Genomic DNA, 14,204 nt, shown 5'->3' with positions numbered 1-14,204 from the left:
CAACAAAAAATAAAATGAATAAATATGTAAATAAAAAAATTTTTAAATAACTTAATTTTTTTAAAAAAATGCTGTCATTTGAGTCTTCAGTGTGGTGTAGTAGTAACATCAAAATCACTGATCATAGATTCTCATCATAAATATAATAATAATGAAAAAATTTGAAATGTTGAGAATTACCAAAGTGTGACACAAACAAGAGCAGAAAACTCTGCTGGAAAACGGCACAATTAGACTTGGTCAATGTAGGGTTGCCACAAACCTTCAATTTGTAAAAAAAAAAAAAAAACATAGTATCTGTAAAGTGCAACAAAGCAAAGTATAATAAAAGGATGTATGCTTGTACACAAATACATGTACACAAATATATGTGGGTGTGGAAGTGGGTGTGCGTAATTTTTTTGGTCTTCACTGTTTTTTACACACAATATGCAGAAGGGAATATAAAAAATATAAGACATGCAATAATAAAGCAGAAAAATGTAATGCATAATCAAGAGGAAAAACAGCCAATTGAGATAAACTCATAAATGACCCAATTATTGGAGTTATAAGATTAAGACTTTACACAGATACTATAAATATGTTGAAGAATTTATCTGAAAAGATGGATATAATAAGTAAATATATGAGTTATTGCAGAAAAGATATTGAGAGTCTAAAAAGGAACCAAGATGGAAAAATCTAAAACTGAAAATTACAGTATCTGAAATTAAAAATTCATAGGATAAATTTAACAGGCGATTGGACATTATCGAAGAAAGGACAGTAATGTTAGTCAAAGGGTACAAATTTCCAGTTATAAGAGAAATGAGTTCTGAGGATCTAGTGTATAGCATGGTAACTCTACTGTATGATATGCTGGAAAGTTGTTAACAGTAGATCTTAAGCCTTCTCACCATAACAACAACAACAAAATGGTAATTATGTGAGGTGAAGGATGTGTTGATTAACCTTATTGTGGTAAACATTTTACAATATATATGTGTATCAAATCATCACATTATACACTTTAAATTTACACAATGCTGCTGCTGCTGCTGCTAAGTCGCTTCAGTCGTGTCCGACTCTGTGAGACCCCATAGACGGCAGCCCACCAGGCTCCCCCGTCCCTGGGATTCTCCAGGCAAGAACACTGGAGTAGGTTGCCATTTCCTTCTCCAATGCATGAAAGTGAAAAGTGAAAGTAAAGACACTCAGTCGTGTCTGACTCTTCATGACCCCATGGACTGCAGCCTACCAGGCTCCTCCGTCCATGGGATTTTCCAGGCAAGAGTACTGGAGTGGGGGGCCATTGCCTTCTCCCAATTTACACAATACTATATGCCAATTACATCTCAGTAAAGCTAGAAAACAATTGAAAGATAGTAAATTTGAAGACAGAACAATAGAAATTATTCAATCTGAGTTAGAGAAAGAAAAAATTTAGAAAAACAGATCTCAGGGCCTTACGGGACAATATCAAACAATGTAACATACGTGAAATCCATGGCAACATACATCACCAATGGGAGTTGGTGATGGACAGGGAAGCCTGGCATGCTGCAGCCCATGGGGTCAGAAAGAGTCAGACACGACTGAGTGACTGAACTGAATAAAACAGATGGATGGGTTCTGTTATCAGAAGTGCTCTTTGTTATGTTAAGGTGGGAGCAGACATGTAAGTTTCGGGCCAGGATCTGGAATATAGTGGAATCAATCTGTGTGCAAGAGTGAAAGGTTTAAAATTGGTGGAAAGGAGTCAGTACATATAGACAGAAAGCAAAGAAGATGGGCGCTGCATGAGATAAAGGTCAGAGACCATGCATGCCCTGCCCAGTAATGGTGTAGTCAGGAAGGACTTTAGAAAAAATAGAAATATCTAAATGAAATAAGAAAATTCTAAAAGAATTGCCATGGTGTGTGCAATGTAACTACCTCCTTAACTCCCCACAAAAATCTTCAGTAAAGTCTGCATTGCTTACTCCTGCTTTGTGCATGTGGATTCTGTTTAAGAAATCCAAAAAGGTGCTGAGTTCTGCACCCAGGTTACTGTTGCAGAGTGGTGCAGAAGTTTAGAATGGATTTGTCATTTGAGTTATCAAGTCCACTTCACATGGTTGTTGAACGAGGCAAGGGAACACAGATACAACATGGTCTGTGGAGTCCAACAAGCTCTGCCACTAACAGATCCTACAGTCTTGAGCAAGTAACAGCTTCTCTGAGTTTCAGTCTCCCCACCTGTAAAATGGACAGAACAGTAGTATCTACTTCAAAGAATTGTGGTCAGGATTCATTGAGATAAGCAAGTGAAGCAACAAGCCCAGGGCCTGGCAAGTGCTTGCTAATTGTTTATTATCATAATCCTTATCATTATCAAAGTAAAGAAGGGGGAAGGGAGAGATGGACAAAGGGAAGGAAGGAAGGAAGGCAGTGATTAGTTCTGGGTTTATTGGACTGGGTGGGACCACTCACCGTTCTTTTCCTTTTGGCAGTCCATGGCCCTTGTAATTTTGATTCTGCAATGAGAAAATGAAACTGTTATAATTTTATGCATTTCCATTCTGTTTTTCCAGCTCAACTTACTGCAGATATTAAAATGTTCAAACTATCAGACACAGCACTGCACAGATGCTATGACAAGAAGGTTTAGCCTGGCAAAGTTCTCACTGGTTAGCATGTACCCAGAAACTTGGTCCTTAGAATGAACCCCCAAGGATCCAAGGGTCCACGTCACTCTAGGCTTACTCCAGATATGACCATATAGTGAATACCCAGTTTTAAGTGTTTCAAATGTCCAACCATGATCCCCAGTATGAGGGCTGAACTCAGTAGGATCTGGACCTTCTGTAACATTGAATGTTTGATTAGACCCATGATTCAGGAGGAGCTGGGTTAATGACTCAGAGCAATGTTAATTGCTTTGACTCAAAATGGACTTTCCAAATCTTCAAAGGGTATTTGGGGTATTATTCTCCTACAACTATGTCCAAAACAGTTTGATCCTCAGTCCTGGTATGACTGATCCTTAAGGCAGATGTGAAAGGAGAATCAGAAATTGGTCTTATGCAAGATGACCTATGCACCTTGGACAGAAGTGCCATCTGTATTAGTCTTCTATTGCTTCATAACAAATTACCACAAATATAGTAGCTTAAAGCAGTGCAGATCTATGTCCCACAGCTTCCTTGGACCAGGAGTCAGTCTGGGCACATCTTAGCTGGATCTTTTGCTCAGTTCTTACAAGGCTACCATCAAGGTGATGGCTGTGGTTATGTTTCTCCTCTAGGGCTTGGGGTCCTGTTCCAAGATCATCCAGATTGTTGGCAGAATTGTTATTTGGGGCTGTACAACTGAGGTCCCTGTTTATTTGCTAGTCATTGGTTGGGACTCCTCTCAGCTCCTAGAGGCTGCTTGCAGTTCCTTTTGAAGTGGCCCCCTCAGGCAGTTCAAGACATGGATGCTTACTTTCTTCCAGGCCAACAAAAGCATATCCCTCTGATTCCAACCCTTCTTCCACTCCAAGTTGGCTATGATGGAGGCTTATATAACATGGTAAAGCCACAGGCTCCATGGACACTTAAGGGGAGGGCATTATACCAAGTGTGTACACCCAAGAATCTTGGGGGCCATCTTAGAATTCTGCCTACCACACAATGCTGTGCTGTGCTGTGCTGTGCTGTGCTGTGCTAAGTTGCTCAGTTGTGTCCGACTCTTTGTGACCCCATGGCCTGTAGCCCACCAGGCTCCTCTGTCCATGGGAGATTCTTCAGGAAAGAATACTGGAGTGAGTTGCCATGCCCTCCTCCAGGGGATCTTTCCAACTCAGGGATCGAACCCAGGTCTCCTGCATTCCAGGCAGATTGTTTACCATCTGAGCCACCAGAGAAACCCAAGAATACTAGAGTGGGTAGCTTATCCCTTCTCCAGGGCATCTTCCTGACCCAGGAATCGAACTGGGTCTCCTCCATTGAAGGTGAATTCTTTACCAGCTAAGCTATCAGGGAAGCCCCTACTACACAATGCTACCCCTCAAAAAGACAGTAGAAAGGGCTGGAGGTTACTGTTTTACAAAACCTGCAGAAGTAAGCCCCCCACAAAAGTAAGGGTAATTTTATCCTGTTTCAATCAAGCCCCTCTAATTTCCCTAGTCAAGTGTTCTAATCTTTTTTTCATAATATCTTTTATATCCTCACATTTATGTATGTTTACACAGTTGCTCCAGAGTCTTTGCTTGAAAAAAATTTCCCATTTCTCACTGAATTGTCTTGCCTCTTCTGTCAAAATTCAATTGGCTATGTATATGTGGGTCTATCTCTAGACTCTATTTTATTCTATTGACTTATTTGTCTACTCTTATGTCCCTACCACACTGCCTTAATTACCATAGTTTTCTAGTAAATCTTGAAATCAAGTAGAGTAAGTCCAATTTTTTCAAGATTGTCTTTACAAGTTAAGGTCCTCTGGACTTCAATATTAATTTTAGGATCCGCTTGCTAACTTCTATCAAAAGAGTATATTGGTATTTTTATTGGGATTATAATGAACGTACAGATCATTTTGGGAAGAAGTGACATCATAAATGATTGAGTGCATTATTTCATGAATATGATCTATCTCTATTAATCTAAGTTTTCAACTTCTTTCCACTGTTTTCTAGTTTTAAGTATAGAAGTCTTGAACATGTTTAATTACATTTATTTTTAGACATTTGATTTTATGATGCATTGTAAATTTTCACTTTCCAATTATTTGATGGTAAACAGAATAAAGCTCCCTCAAAATATGTCCATGTCCTAATCCCCAGAACTTGTAAATATGTTAGGTGCCTGTGTGTTCAGTGATGACCAATTCTTTGGGACCCCAGGGATGGTAGCCACCCAAGGCTCCTCTGTCTACAGAGCTTCCCAGGCAAGAATACCGGAGTGGGTAGCCATGTCCTACTCCAGGGAATCTTCCTGACCCAAGGATGGAACCCATATCACCAACGTCTCCTGCATTGGCAGGTGGGATTCTTTACCACTGTGCCACTTGGGATTGCATGGCAAAGGGAAATTAAGGTTTCAGGTGGAATTAAGGTTTGGAATCACTGACTTGAAAATAGAGACATTATCCTGGATTATTTGGGTGGGCCCAAGATAATCACTTATTTTTTTGCTCTGAAAGTGAAAGTCACTCAATCGTTTCCGACTCTTACAGTCCATGGAATTCTCCAGTCCGTAGGTAGCCATTTCCTTCTCCAGGGCATCTTCCCAACCCTGGGAAGAAATGGAAGTGCCATTCTTCGGAGATGGAACACGGGGTAAGAAGCAGGCCGGGGTGGGACCGCTGGATTCTTGAGTTCATTCTTTTCTCTGGGTCTAATCTTTCCCAGATTAGAAATCTCTACCACTTTTGAAATGGGGGCGTTGGTCTGTGCACTCCTAGAGGGCAGGGGCTTGTCCGTTTCACCTCTCCACTGACCAGTATTGGGCTGGCCTCGGAAAAAACAGTAATGAGCGTTTGTGGGATGGATAGATGAGAGAGTTGCAAGCAGCCGACGGGGTAAATAGATCTCTAAACAGCTTTTCCAGATCAGGAAATCCGTAATTCTGAGCTTTCCACGGAGTCACAGAAATCGCTGACTATAGTTTAGAATCCTAGAGTTTCATAAATTTCTGGCTGGCAAACCAGGTTTCTTACTCGCGCTGAAACTCCGGCGTTGCGCAGGATGCCGGGACCTGTAGTTTTTTCTCTGAACGCGTCATTTTCTTCCTTGCTAACGGGAATCCCTCCACGAGGACTCCTCAACTTCTGCACCCCTCTGCGATTTCTCTCCCTCTCTAGGGACGATGAACCATCTGGATCGAGGGGCATGCCTACCTTCGGTCGTGACATGATAGGATTCCCCAGGGCGCGATCCACACCGCCACTTTGGCTAGAGCCTTAGCGTCCCGTTGCCAAGGCGACGGAGGGAGGGCTCTGCCGTTCTGATTGGATGAGGTTAGGAAACTCCTTTCCGCGCAACTCACAGACCCCAGCTCAGAAGCCGTTGCGTGCCAAGGCGGCCCAGACCCCTCTAGTCCCTAAAATTTTCTCCCCCAGCCCTATGCCTCCGCGACCTAGCCGGAGACTGGCTGCCAGCCGAGGGCACTCACGCCTCGTGTCTCCTCCGGCTGCACTTCGGTTGACCTAATAGACCTGCATCTGAAAAGTTGTCAGCTTTTGGTCAATGAGATGGTTCTAAGTTTCCTTACTCGGTCCCTCACAGTCACCTGGTCAGTTGCTCACGTGGCCAGTCAGTCACTCTAATTCTTAGGCACCAACTCAATGCCAGGACTCACCTCAACGTCTGCAGGAACCTCCTGACCCTCTAGGATTGCCCACTTTGCCCTATCCATTCCAGTTCATTCTTTGCACTGATGGCAAAGAGCTCTTTAAAACACAAGCCTGATCTTGTCTCTCCCCTGCCTATAACCGGGCCATTTATTCCTCACTGCATCCTGTACTGGCTCCATGTCCTTCCCTGCCTTACTTCCCACTGCCCGGGGATCTATATACCTATATCTATATAGCTGATTAGAAACTATTTTCAAATTTTTGTTGTTGTTATTTTATAGCACTAAAAATATGTAGGAATATATCTAACAAAATATATGAAAGACATTTCATCAAACAACAAATTTTTATTAAACATCTACTGTTATGTCCTGGCTCATTCTTGACTCTGAGGATACAACAGTGAACAAAACTAATAAAGACAAAATTCTCATAGAGAAATTTACAAAACATTATTGAAGGACATTAAAGAAGGCCTGAATACGTGGAGGGATATACCATGTACATGGATGGGAAGACTCAATATCATAAAGACATATATTTTCCCAAATCTAATCAGAATTTTTGAGAGCGATTGTCAAACCCAAACAACAAAGTTTATGTGTTGGGGAAGGGAGATATTTCTCTGCTTATCAAGTCACATATGGTGCAAAGAGGCAAATATTAATGGAATACAGTAGGGATCCTAGAAACAGACACAGGTTTTTCTGTACTGATGTACAATAGAGGTAGAATCATAAATCCATAGGGAAATGGTGGAGAACTCAATAAATGGCACTGAGAAACTGGCTTTCCATAGGAGTAAAAAATTGATGCCTGATTCAAGTAGATTAAAGAATAAATATGGCAAGCAAATATTTCAGACTACAGCTGACCCTTGAATGATGCAGAAGTTAGGGGCACCAACCCCTAAGCAATTGAAAAACCACCTATAACATGACACTTGGCCCTTCTTGTAGACAGTTCCACAACCTTGGATTCAACCAATATCTGATTGTATAGTACTGTATTATGCTTTTATTGAAAAATATCTGCAAACAAGTGGACATGCCCAGTTCAAATTCATATTATTCAAAGATCAACTGTGGAGTATGATTTTTTCAATAAACCACAACTCATAAGGGAAAAACTGATCTGTGACTTTCTCAAAATTTAAACTGCCATATAACACTGCTGTTGCTGCTAAGTCGCTTCAGTTGTTCTGACTCTGTGCGACCCCATAGACGAGAGCCCACCAGGCTTCCCCGTCCCTGGGACTCTCCAGGCAAGAACACTGGAGTGGGTTGCCATTTCCTTCTCCAATGCAGGAAAGTGAAAAGTGATAGTGAAGTCGCTCAGTCGTGTCCGTCTCTTAGTGACCCCATGGACTGCAGCCTACCAGGCTCCTCCGTACGTGGGGTTTTCCAGGCAAGAGTACTAGAGTACTGGAGTATTGCCTTCTCCGACATATAACACAAGACATTATAAACCAGACCAAAAGACAAGCTACAGATTAGGAGTAAAAATCTTCAACCTGTATAACAAAGGGATAGTATTCAAAGAACTCTTGCAAACTGTTAAGAAAAAGACTCTCTCCCACAATCTGCAAAAGAAAAGTGGATAAAATACACAAATGGGGATTTGCAGTAGAAGAAACTGAAATCACTAATAAGTAATTGAGATATATACATAAAAATAATTATGAGATATGGTTTTAACTACATCAACCAGAAAAATATTAAAACATTTATCAATGCGAAATGTTTGTGAGCATGTTGGGAAACAGGAATCTTTATATGCTGCTGGTACATTCACACTTTGGAAGGCAACTTGGCAATATTTTATACATTGAACAGGCACACACTTCACAACCCATCAGTTCAACTACTGAACATACGCTCTTTGAATACAGCTGCAAGACCTATGAACTACCTTTCATTTTGCAGCTAATGTGCAAGGTGACAACCTTCCCTAAAGAAGTTCTTACACTTGTGCAAGGGTTGTATGGATAAATATGTTCTTTGCATATAATATAAGCTGTTCTTTGTATTAGTGGAAATATTAGAAATGATTTAAATATCCACTAGTATGGTGATGGATGAATAAAATGTGATATAGTTTAATAATAAGATACTATATAGTGATAAAAATTAATGACTCAGCTCTATATCAATATAAAAATATCCCCCAAACTTATTTTTGAGTCAATAAAAGAAAGTTGTAGAAGGATAAATATTTTTAAAGGCTATGATTTGTGTTAAATATAAACACATACAAAAGTATACTCTATATACTACAAGTATATAGGTATTACAAATTTAAAAACACAGATGAAAGATGTATACCCAATTCATGACAGTATTGTCTGTGGGGAAAGAATTAAAGATGAGGAAAGAGAAGAAGAAATTTCAACTATGTCAAGTTTATTTGGAATTTTTTTAATAACCCAGTTGAAGCAAATATGTCAAAATATTCTTATCTGAATTTGTTTTTCAGGTTTTTTTTCTAAGTGAAAAATAAGCCATAGCAATAACAGAAAATCAGTACTATGAGAGATGACATTTAGGATACTTTGGGAATGCACAATGGTGGGGTCTAACCAACTCTACTGGAGTCAGTAGAGACTTTCAAGAGGAAATGGGAGTTCATCTGGTAAAGAAAATGGGAAGGGCATTCCAGGAAAAGGGAACAGCATGTACAAAATCAGAAGAGAGTGAAAACACGTTTGAGGAAGTGAATGCCGATCAGTGACCAGAAAAGAGCAAAGAGAGGGATGATGAGACGGCCAAACCTGTATGTTTTTGTTTGTTTCCTTTTTCACAGATGTGGAAACAGAGCCCTAGTGAGGGCTGTAGAACCCAGGCCTCCTAACACCCTGTCAATTGTTCTGTGATAATAATAATAACAACAATAATGATGATAATAATGGTGATGTGCTGTGTGCAGTCTCTCTAGTAGATACTTTAAATATGTCCTCGTTTTTAATCTTGCTACACACCTAGAGGGGCTTTTTCCCTCCTTGTTTTATTTTTTTTTTATGGACCTAGAGATTATTATATTAAGTCAGACATATGATGTCATATTAAGTCAAATGTTTGATGTCACTTGTATGCAAAATCTAAAATAATGGTACAAATGAACTTACTTACAGAACAAAAATAGGCTCAGATACTGAAAACAGGCTGATGATTACCAAAGGGGTTAGCAGGGGCAGAGGGATAAATTAGGAGTTCAGGATTGACAGATACACACTACTCTAAATAAAATAGATAATCACGGACTTCCTGATGGTCCAGTGGTTAAGAATCTGTGCTTCCAATGCAGAGGACATGGTTCAATCTCTGGTCCAGAGAACTAAGATCCCACAGTGCTATGAGGTATAGCCAGAACAACAATAATGAAAGGCAAGCTCCAGAATGGTGTATGTAGAATTGAAAGGTTGTTGTTGAATCACGCGAAGACACCGGGATTCTTGGCCCCTGGAGGAGAAGAATTCAATCTGGGGCCAGAGACGAGGCTTGATTGCTCAGAGCTTTTGTGTAATAAAGTTTTATTAAAGTATAAAGGAGATAGAGAAAGCTTCTGACATAGGCATCAGAAGGGGGCAGAAAGAGTACCCCCCCTTCCTTGTTTTATAGACAGTAAATCTGAGGCCTGTACAAGTTAAGAAATTTGCTCCAAGTCACAGTGGCAGAAGCCTGATCCCACAAGGCTTTGTGTGCCATGCTAAGCAGGTTGGACTTTTCCCCAAGGACATTGAGTGTATTAGGTTCCTACTGCTGCTGTAATTACCGTAAACTGAGTGACTTAAAACAATACAAATGTATTAGCATATAGTTCTTGAGGTCAGAAGTCTAAAATGAGTCTAAGCTAAAATGAAGGTGTTGGCAGGCTTGAGTTCCTTCTGGAAGCTCTAGGAGAGAGTCTGTTTCTTTGTTTTGTCTTCCTTGGCTCATGGCCCCCTTCCATATTTGAAGCCAGAAATCATACCACTGTGACCTCTGCTACTGTCATCACACCCCTCTGACTCTTACACTCCTGCCTCCCTCTTTCACTTACAAGGATTCACTTATGTGAATCCAAGGTGGCTCCATTGGACCCACCCAAACAATCCAGGCTAATCTCCCCATCTCACAGTCAGCTGATAGCAAATTCAATTCCATCATCAGCCTTAATTCCCTCATAACATAACACGTTCCCAATTTTCAGGAATTAGAGAATGGACATTTTTGTCCATTAATTTGCCTACCATGGTGAACCACCGAATGGTTCTAAGCAAGGAAAGACAAGGTTAGAACTGCATTTTAGCATTTTCACATTATTATTGGTTTTAGAAAACTGTCACTTAGTGACTCATTTAAGGCAAATTAGGCTTTGTAACAACTAACACTTTCAAAGGCTGAATAGTACATAGATATTAAATGTGTTAACTCTAATAACTACATTTTCCCAGGGTTTTTAATGTGATAGAGTTCTTTCCTACATGTGCTTTGAAAAACTCAAATAGAGGAACAGAGGGCTATGGGGTAATTGATCCCATATGAATGAGAAAACAGACTCTGGGGCATTTGGTCACCTGACCAGGTTCACACAGCTGTTAAGGCCAGGGTCATGAAGAGGAACTGGACTTCAGGCCCCCTTTTAGGCATTCCTTTAAGCTATCTGTGGGGTGGGACATTCTGGGAAACTCAAATCATACATCTTTGGCACAATATTTCACGTGTAACCTGCTACTGCTACTGTTGCTAAGTCATTTCAGTCGTGTCTGACTCTGTATGACCCCATAGACAGCAGCCCACCAGGCTCCCTTGTCCCTGGGATTCTCCAGGCAAAAGCACTGGAGTGGGTTGCCATTTCCTTCTCCAATACATGAAAGTGAAAAGTGAAAGTGAAGTCGCTCAGTCGTGTCAGACTCTTAGTGACCCCGTGGACTGCAGCCTACCAGGCTCCTCTGTCCATGGGGTTTTCCAGGCAAGAGTTCTGGAGTGGGGTGCCATTGCCTTCTCCACATGTGTAACCTAGGGCCCAATAAATAATATTTGTTGAATGGATAAATAGCCATGCTTTTACTTCTGAGGCACAGATAGTGATTTTCAAGGCAGGAAAACTAGGGGTCATCCTAGAATTCCTTCCTGTTCCCCATATCTAGTCTACATGCAAGTCAGCTATGCTTCCAAAATACTCATATGTGCTGCATCTGTCCCCTTCTTTCTGTTGAGTCCTGCCCCAAGGCCACAGAAAGAGTCCAGAATCAAGATCACCTCCGAAGCTGACTGAACTCCTTTGTAACCTTGCCCAAAGCCCCCTGATAGTCACTAACAAGCTTCCTGACTCCCAATTAAGCAAAGATGCCCATTCCAGTAAACACCCTATTGCACCTCAATCAATCACCTAACACCAACCATCCAGCAGGAATTTTCTTTGTCTTGAGACTATAAAAATTGGCTATTAACCCATGAAAACTGTCAACTTTCCCTGGTCTGTCAGGAGGTCGCCCCCCTGAGCTCGCAGTGTCCATTTTATCTCTGCTGTTTGTTCTTAATAAACTCACTCCATTCTGAAATGCCCTGTGTCTGAAAATTCTTTTCCAAATTGCTCTTTGACTGCCTCAACACTTTCCAGATTCTCAGCTCCCACTTCTCCCAGGGTACTGTATCTCTCAACATCTCTCCTGAAAACCTCCCTTCTTTGCCTCTCTAATCTACACTCCAGTTAGGGGCCAGGATGATCCATGTAAATCAGATGACATGGCCTCTCAGGTTAAAATTTTACTGTCAGGCTTTCCATCATGCTGAGAAGGAAACTATAAACACCCAATCATGGCCACACGTGTTCTTTCACTCTCTCCTCCTTAGCCTCATACTTACCACCTCCCTCTGGCCTCCTCCCCTCCAGTCCTACTGACTCTTCCCAAAGGCCAAGCTTTCCCACCAAAGAGCCTTTGCTTATGCTGTTCCTTCTGCTGGAAACCACTCTTTAAACATCCATGTCCTTCTTACACGTCAGGTCTTATCTCAAATGTCACCTGTTTAGAGTTCTTCCTGTCCCCCATTTTGTTTCTTCCACAGCAAATTTCCATTGTTTGCAAATGGTTTGTCTATTTGCTTATTTTGTTTGCCTTCCTTCTTAGCCCTGATGTCCAATATGCAGCTACCAACCACATATGGCATTAAGCACTTGACATGTGGCTAATCTGAACTGAGATGTGCTCCAAGTTTAAAATACACACTGGGTTTTGAAGACTGAATACAATTAAAAGAATGTAAAACATGTCATTAATAATGTTTAACTATTAACTACACATCGAAATTATTATATTTTTGCTATCCTGGGTCAAATAAAACCATTAATAACAACCTGCTTCTTTCTACATTTTTAATGTGGCTACTAGAGAATTTATGATAACCCATGTGGCTTGCATTGTATTCATACTGGGCAATGCCAGTCTAGGCCATTAGCTAAAAAGGTAGGAACCACCACCACCTTATCTACCTCTGTGTCACTACCATATAGAGGGTTGCTGCTGCTGCTGCTAAGTCGCTTCAGTCGTGTCCGACTCTGTGCGACCCCATAGATGGCAGCCCACCAGGCTCCACTGTCCCTGGGATTCTCCAGACAAGAACACTGGAGTGGGTTGCCATTTCCTTCTCCAGTGCACGAAAGTGAAAAGTGAAAGTGAAGTCACTCAGTCATGTCCGACTCTTCGAGACCCCATGGACTGCAGCCTACCAGGCTCCTCCGTCCATGGGATTTTCCAGGCAAGAGTACTGGAGTGGGTTGCCATTGCCTTCTCCAATATAGACGGTACTAACTATCTGTTGGATAATTTAGTTTTTATGAGAACCCTGGACACACAGCTGAGACAGGCAGTTCTATGTACACTGCGAATTTGAGGAAGAAAGAAATACCAAAGAAACACTTTTATTTTCCTCCAGTCACTGTATTTCAAACAGGTTCCGTGGACTCGGTCCCCACCTTCCTGCTGCAGTCACCTACTACTGTAGGTAGAGAAGGGCAGGTGACTGCTGGAGGAGCAGAGCTGGTTTAGCGGTTACTATTTCAGTCCCCTAGGAAGTGTGTGCTCTCAATTATTTCGCATTCTCCAGCTTTAGTAACACACTGAGACATACAGTTAGTAGCTGGGAGCCCAAGGGGATTTGCCCAGGGTCATTGCACAGGTCATAGGTGAATGAATAGGGCCTGGAACCTTGGTCTCCATACCCACCTTTCCAGACTCCTGCCTCTAACTACACCCTGTTGCAGTCTCCTTTACTTCAAAGGACCCAGATGACCATAAGGCTCACTCATCTCCCTCCTCACATGTACCTCTGATTTATGGGAGCTCCTAAGTAGACTTATGCCTGGTCCCAGGAAAGCTGACCCAGATGGTACCCTCCTCAGAGGCCCAAGTGTATGAGAGGAAGAGACGGGAGGATGACTGGATGAATGGACAGACGGACCAGTGAATGGATGGAGTGCAGGAGGGGAGGACGGACCAGCTGCAGGAGACGGGGAGGAGGATGACTGGCGGGTAGGATGCCTGCATGGGGGCGGGGCAGGAGGGTGTACAAAAGGAAGGAATTACCCACTTTTCTTGCCTCACACAGAATCTGAAGATCAGAGGACCCCTAGAAGGAAATAGCAACCCCTCCAGTGTTCTTGCCTGGAGAATCCCAGGGATGGGGAGCCTGGTGGGCTGCCGTCTATGGGGTCGCACAGAGTCGGACACGACTGAAGCGACTCAGCAGCAGCAGCAGCAGCAGCGATCCAAATCCAGCCCCCGTCACGTTTCTACCAGAAAACCGACAAAGCCGAAGAAGCCCGGCGTTTTGCCCCAGGGCCCCACAGGGAGGGCCGGGCCGAGCCGGAACTGGGATCCGAGTCTCTGGGCCCCGCGGCTGGGGGGCTCTCTCCGCCCCCATCCGCCG

At 42.2% G+C, this 14,204-nt stretch overlaps 1 protein-coding gene across 2 annotated transcripts in view; it reads right to left on the bottom strand.

Moving 5' to 3' along the window:
* TTLL9 (tubulin tyrosine ligase like 9) overlaps nt 1-5,941 on the bottom strand; it is a 50,539-nt gene extending 44,598 nt beyond the window's left edge. The window contains exons 1-2 of one of the 2 annotated variants that reach the window (XM_061437215.1): nt 5,842-5,941; nt 2,455-2,498 (exon numbers count right to left, since the gene is read on the bottom strand). In XM_061437215.1, the coding sequence (XP_061293199.1) occupies nt 2,455-2,498; nt 5,842-5,856 (59 nt within the window). In that variant the 5' untranslated portion in view covers nt 5,857-5,941. The remainder of the gene's footprint in view (nt 1-2,454; nt 2,499-5,841) is intronic. The other variant, XM_061437214.1, reaches the window with a different exon arrangement.
* Between the last annotated feature and the right edge of the window lie 8,263 nt (nt 5,942-14,204).

Source organism: Bos javanicus, chromosome 13 (genome assembly GCF_032452875.1).
Source record: "Bos javanicus breed banteng chromosome 13, ARS-OSU_banteng_1.0, whole genome shotgun sequence".
Lineage (NCBI taxonomy): Eukaryota > Metazoa > Chordata > Mammalia > Artiodactyla > Bovidae > Bos > Bos javanicus.
The sequence above is the reverse complement of the archived record's forward strand: the minus strand, read 5'-3'. Positions and strand labels throughout refer to the sequence as shown.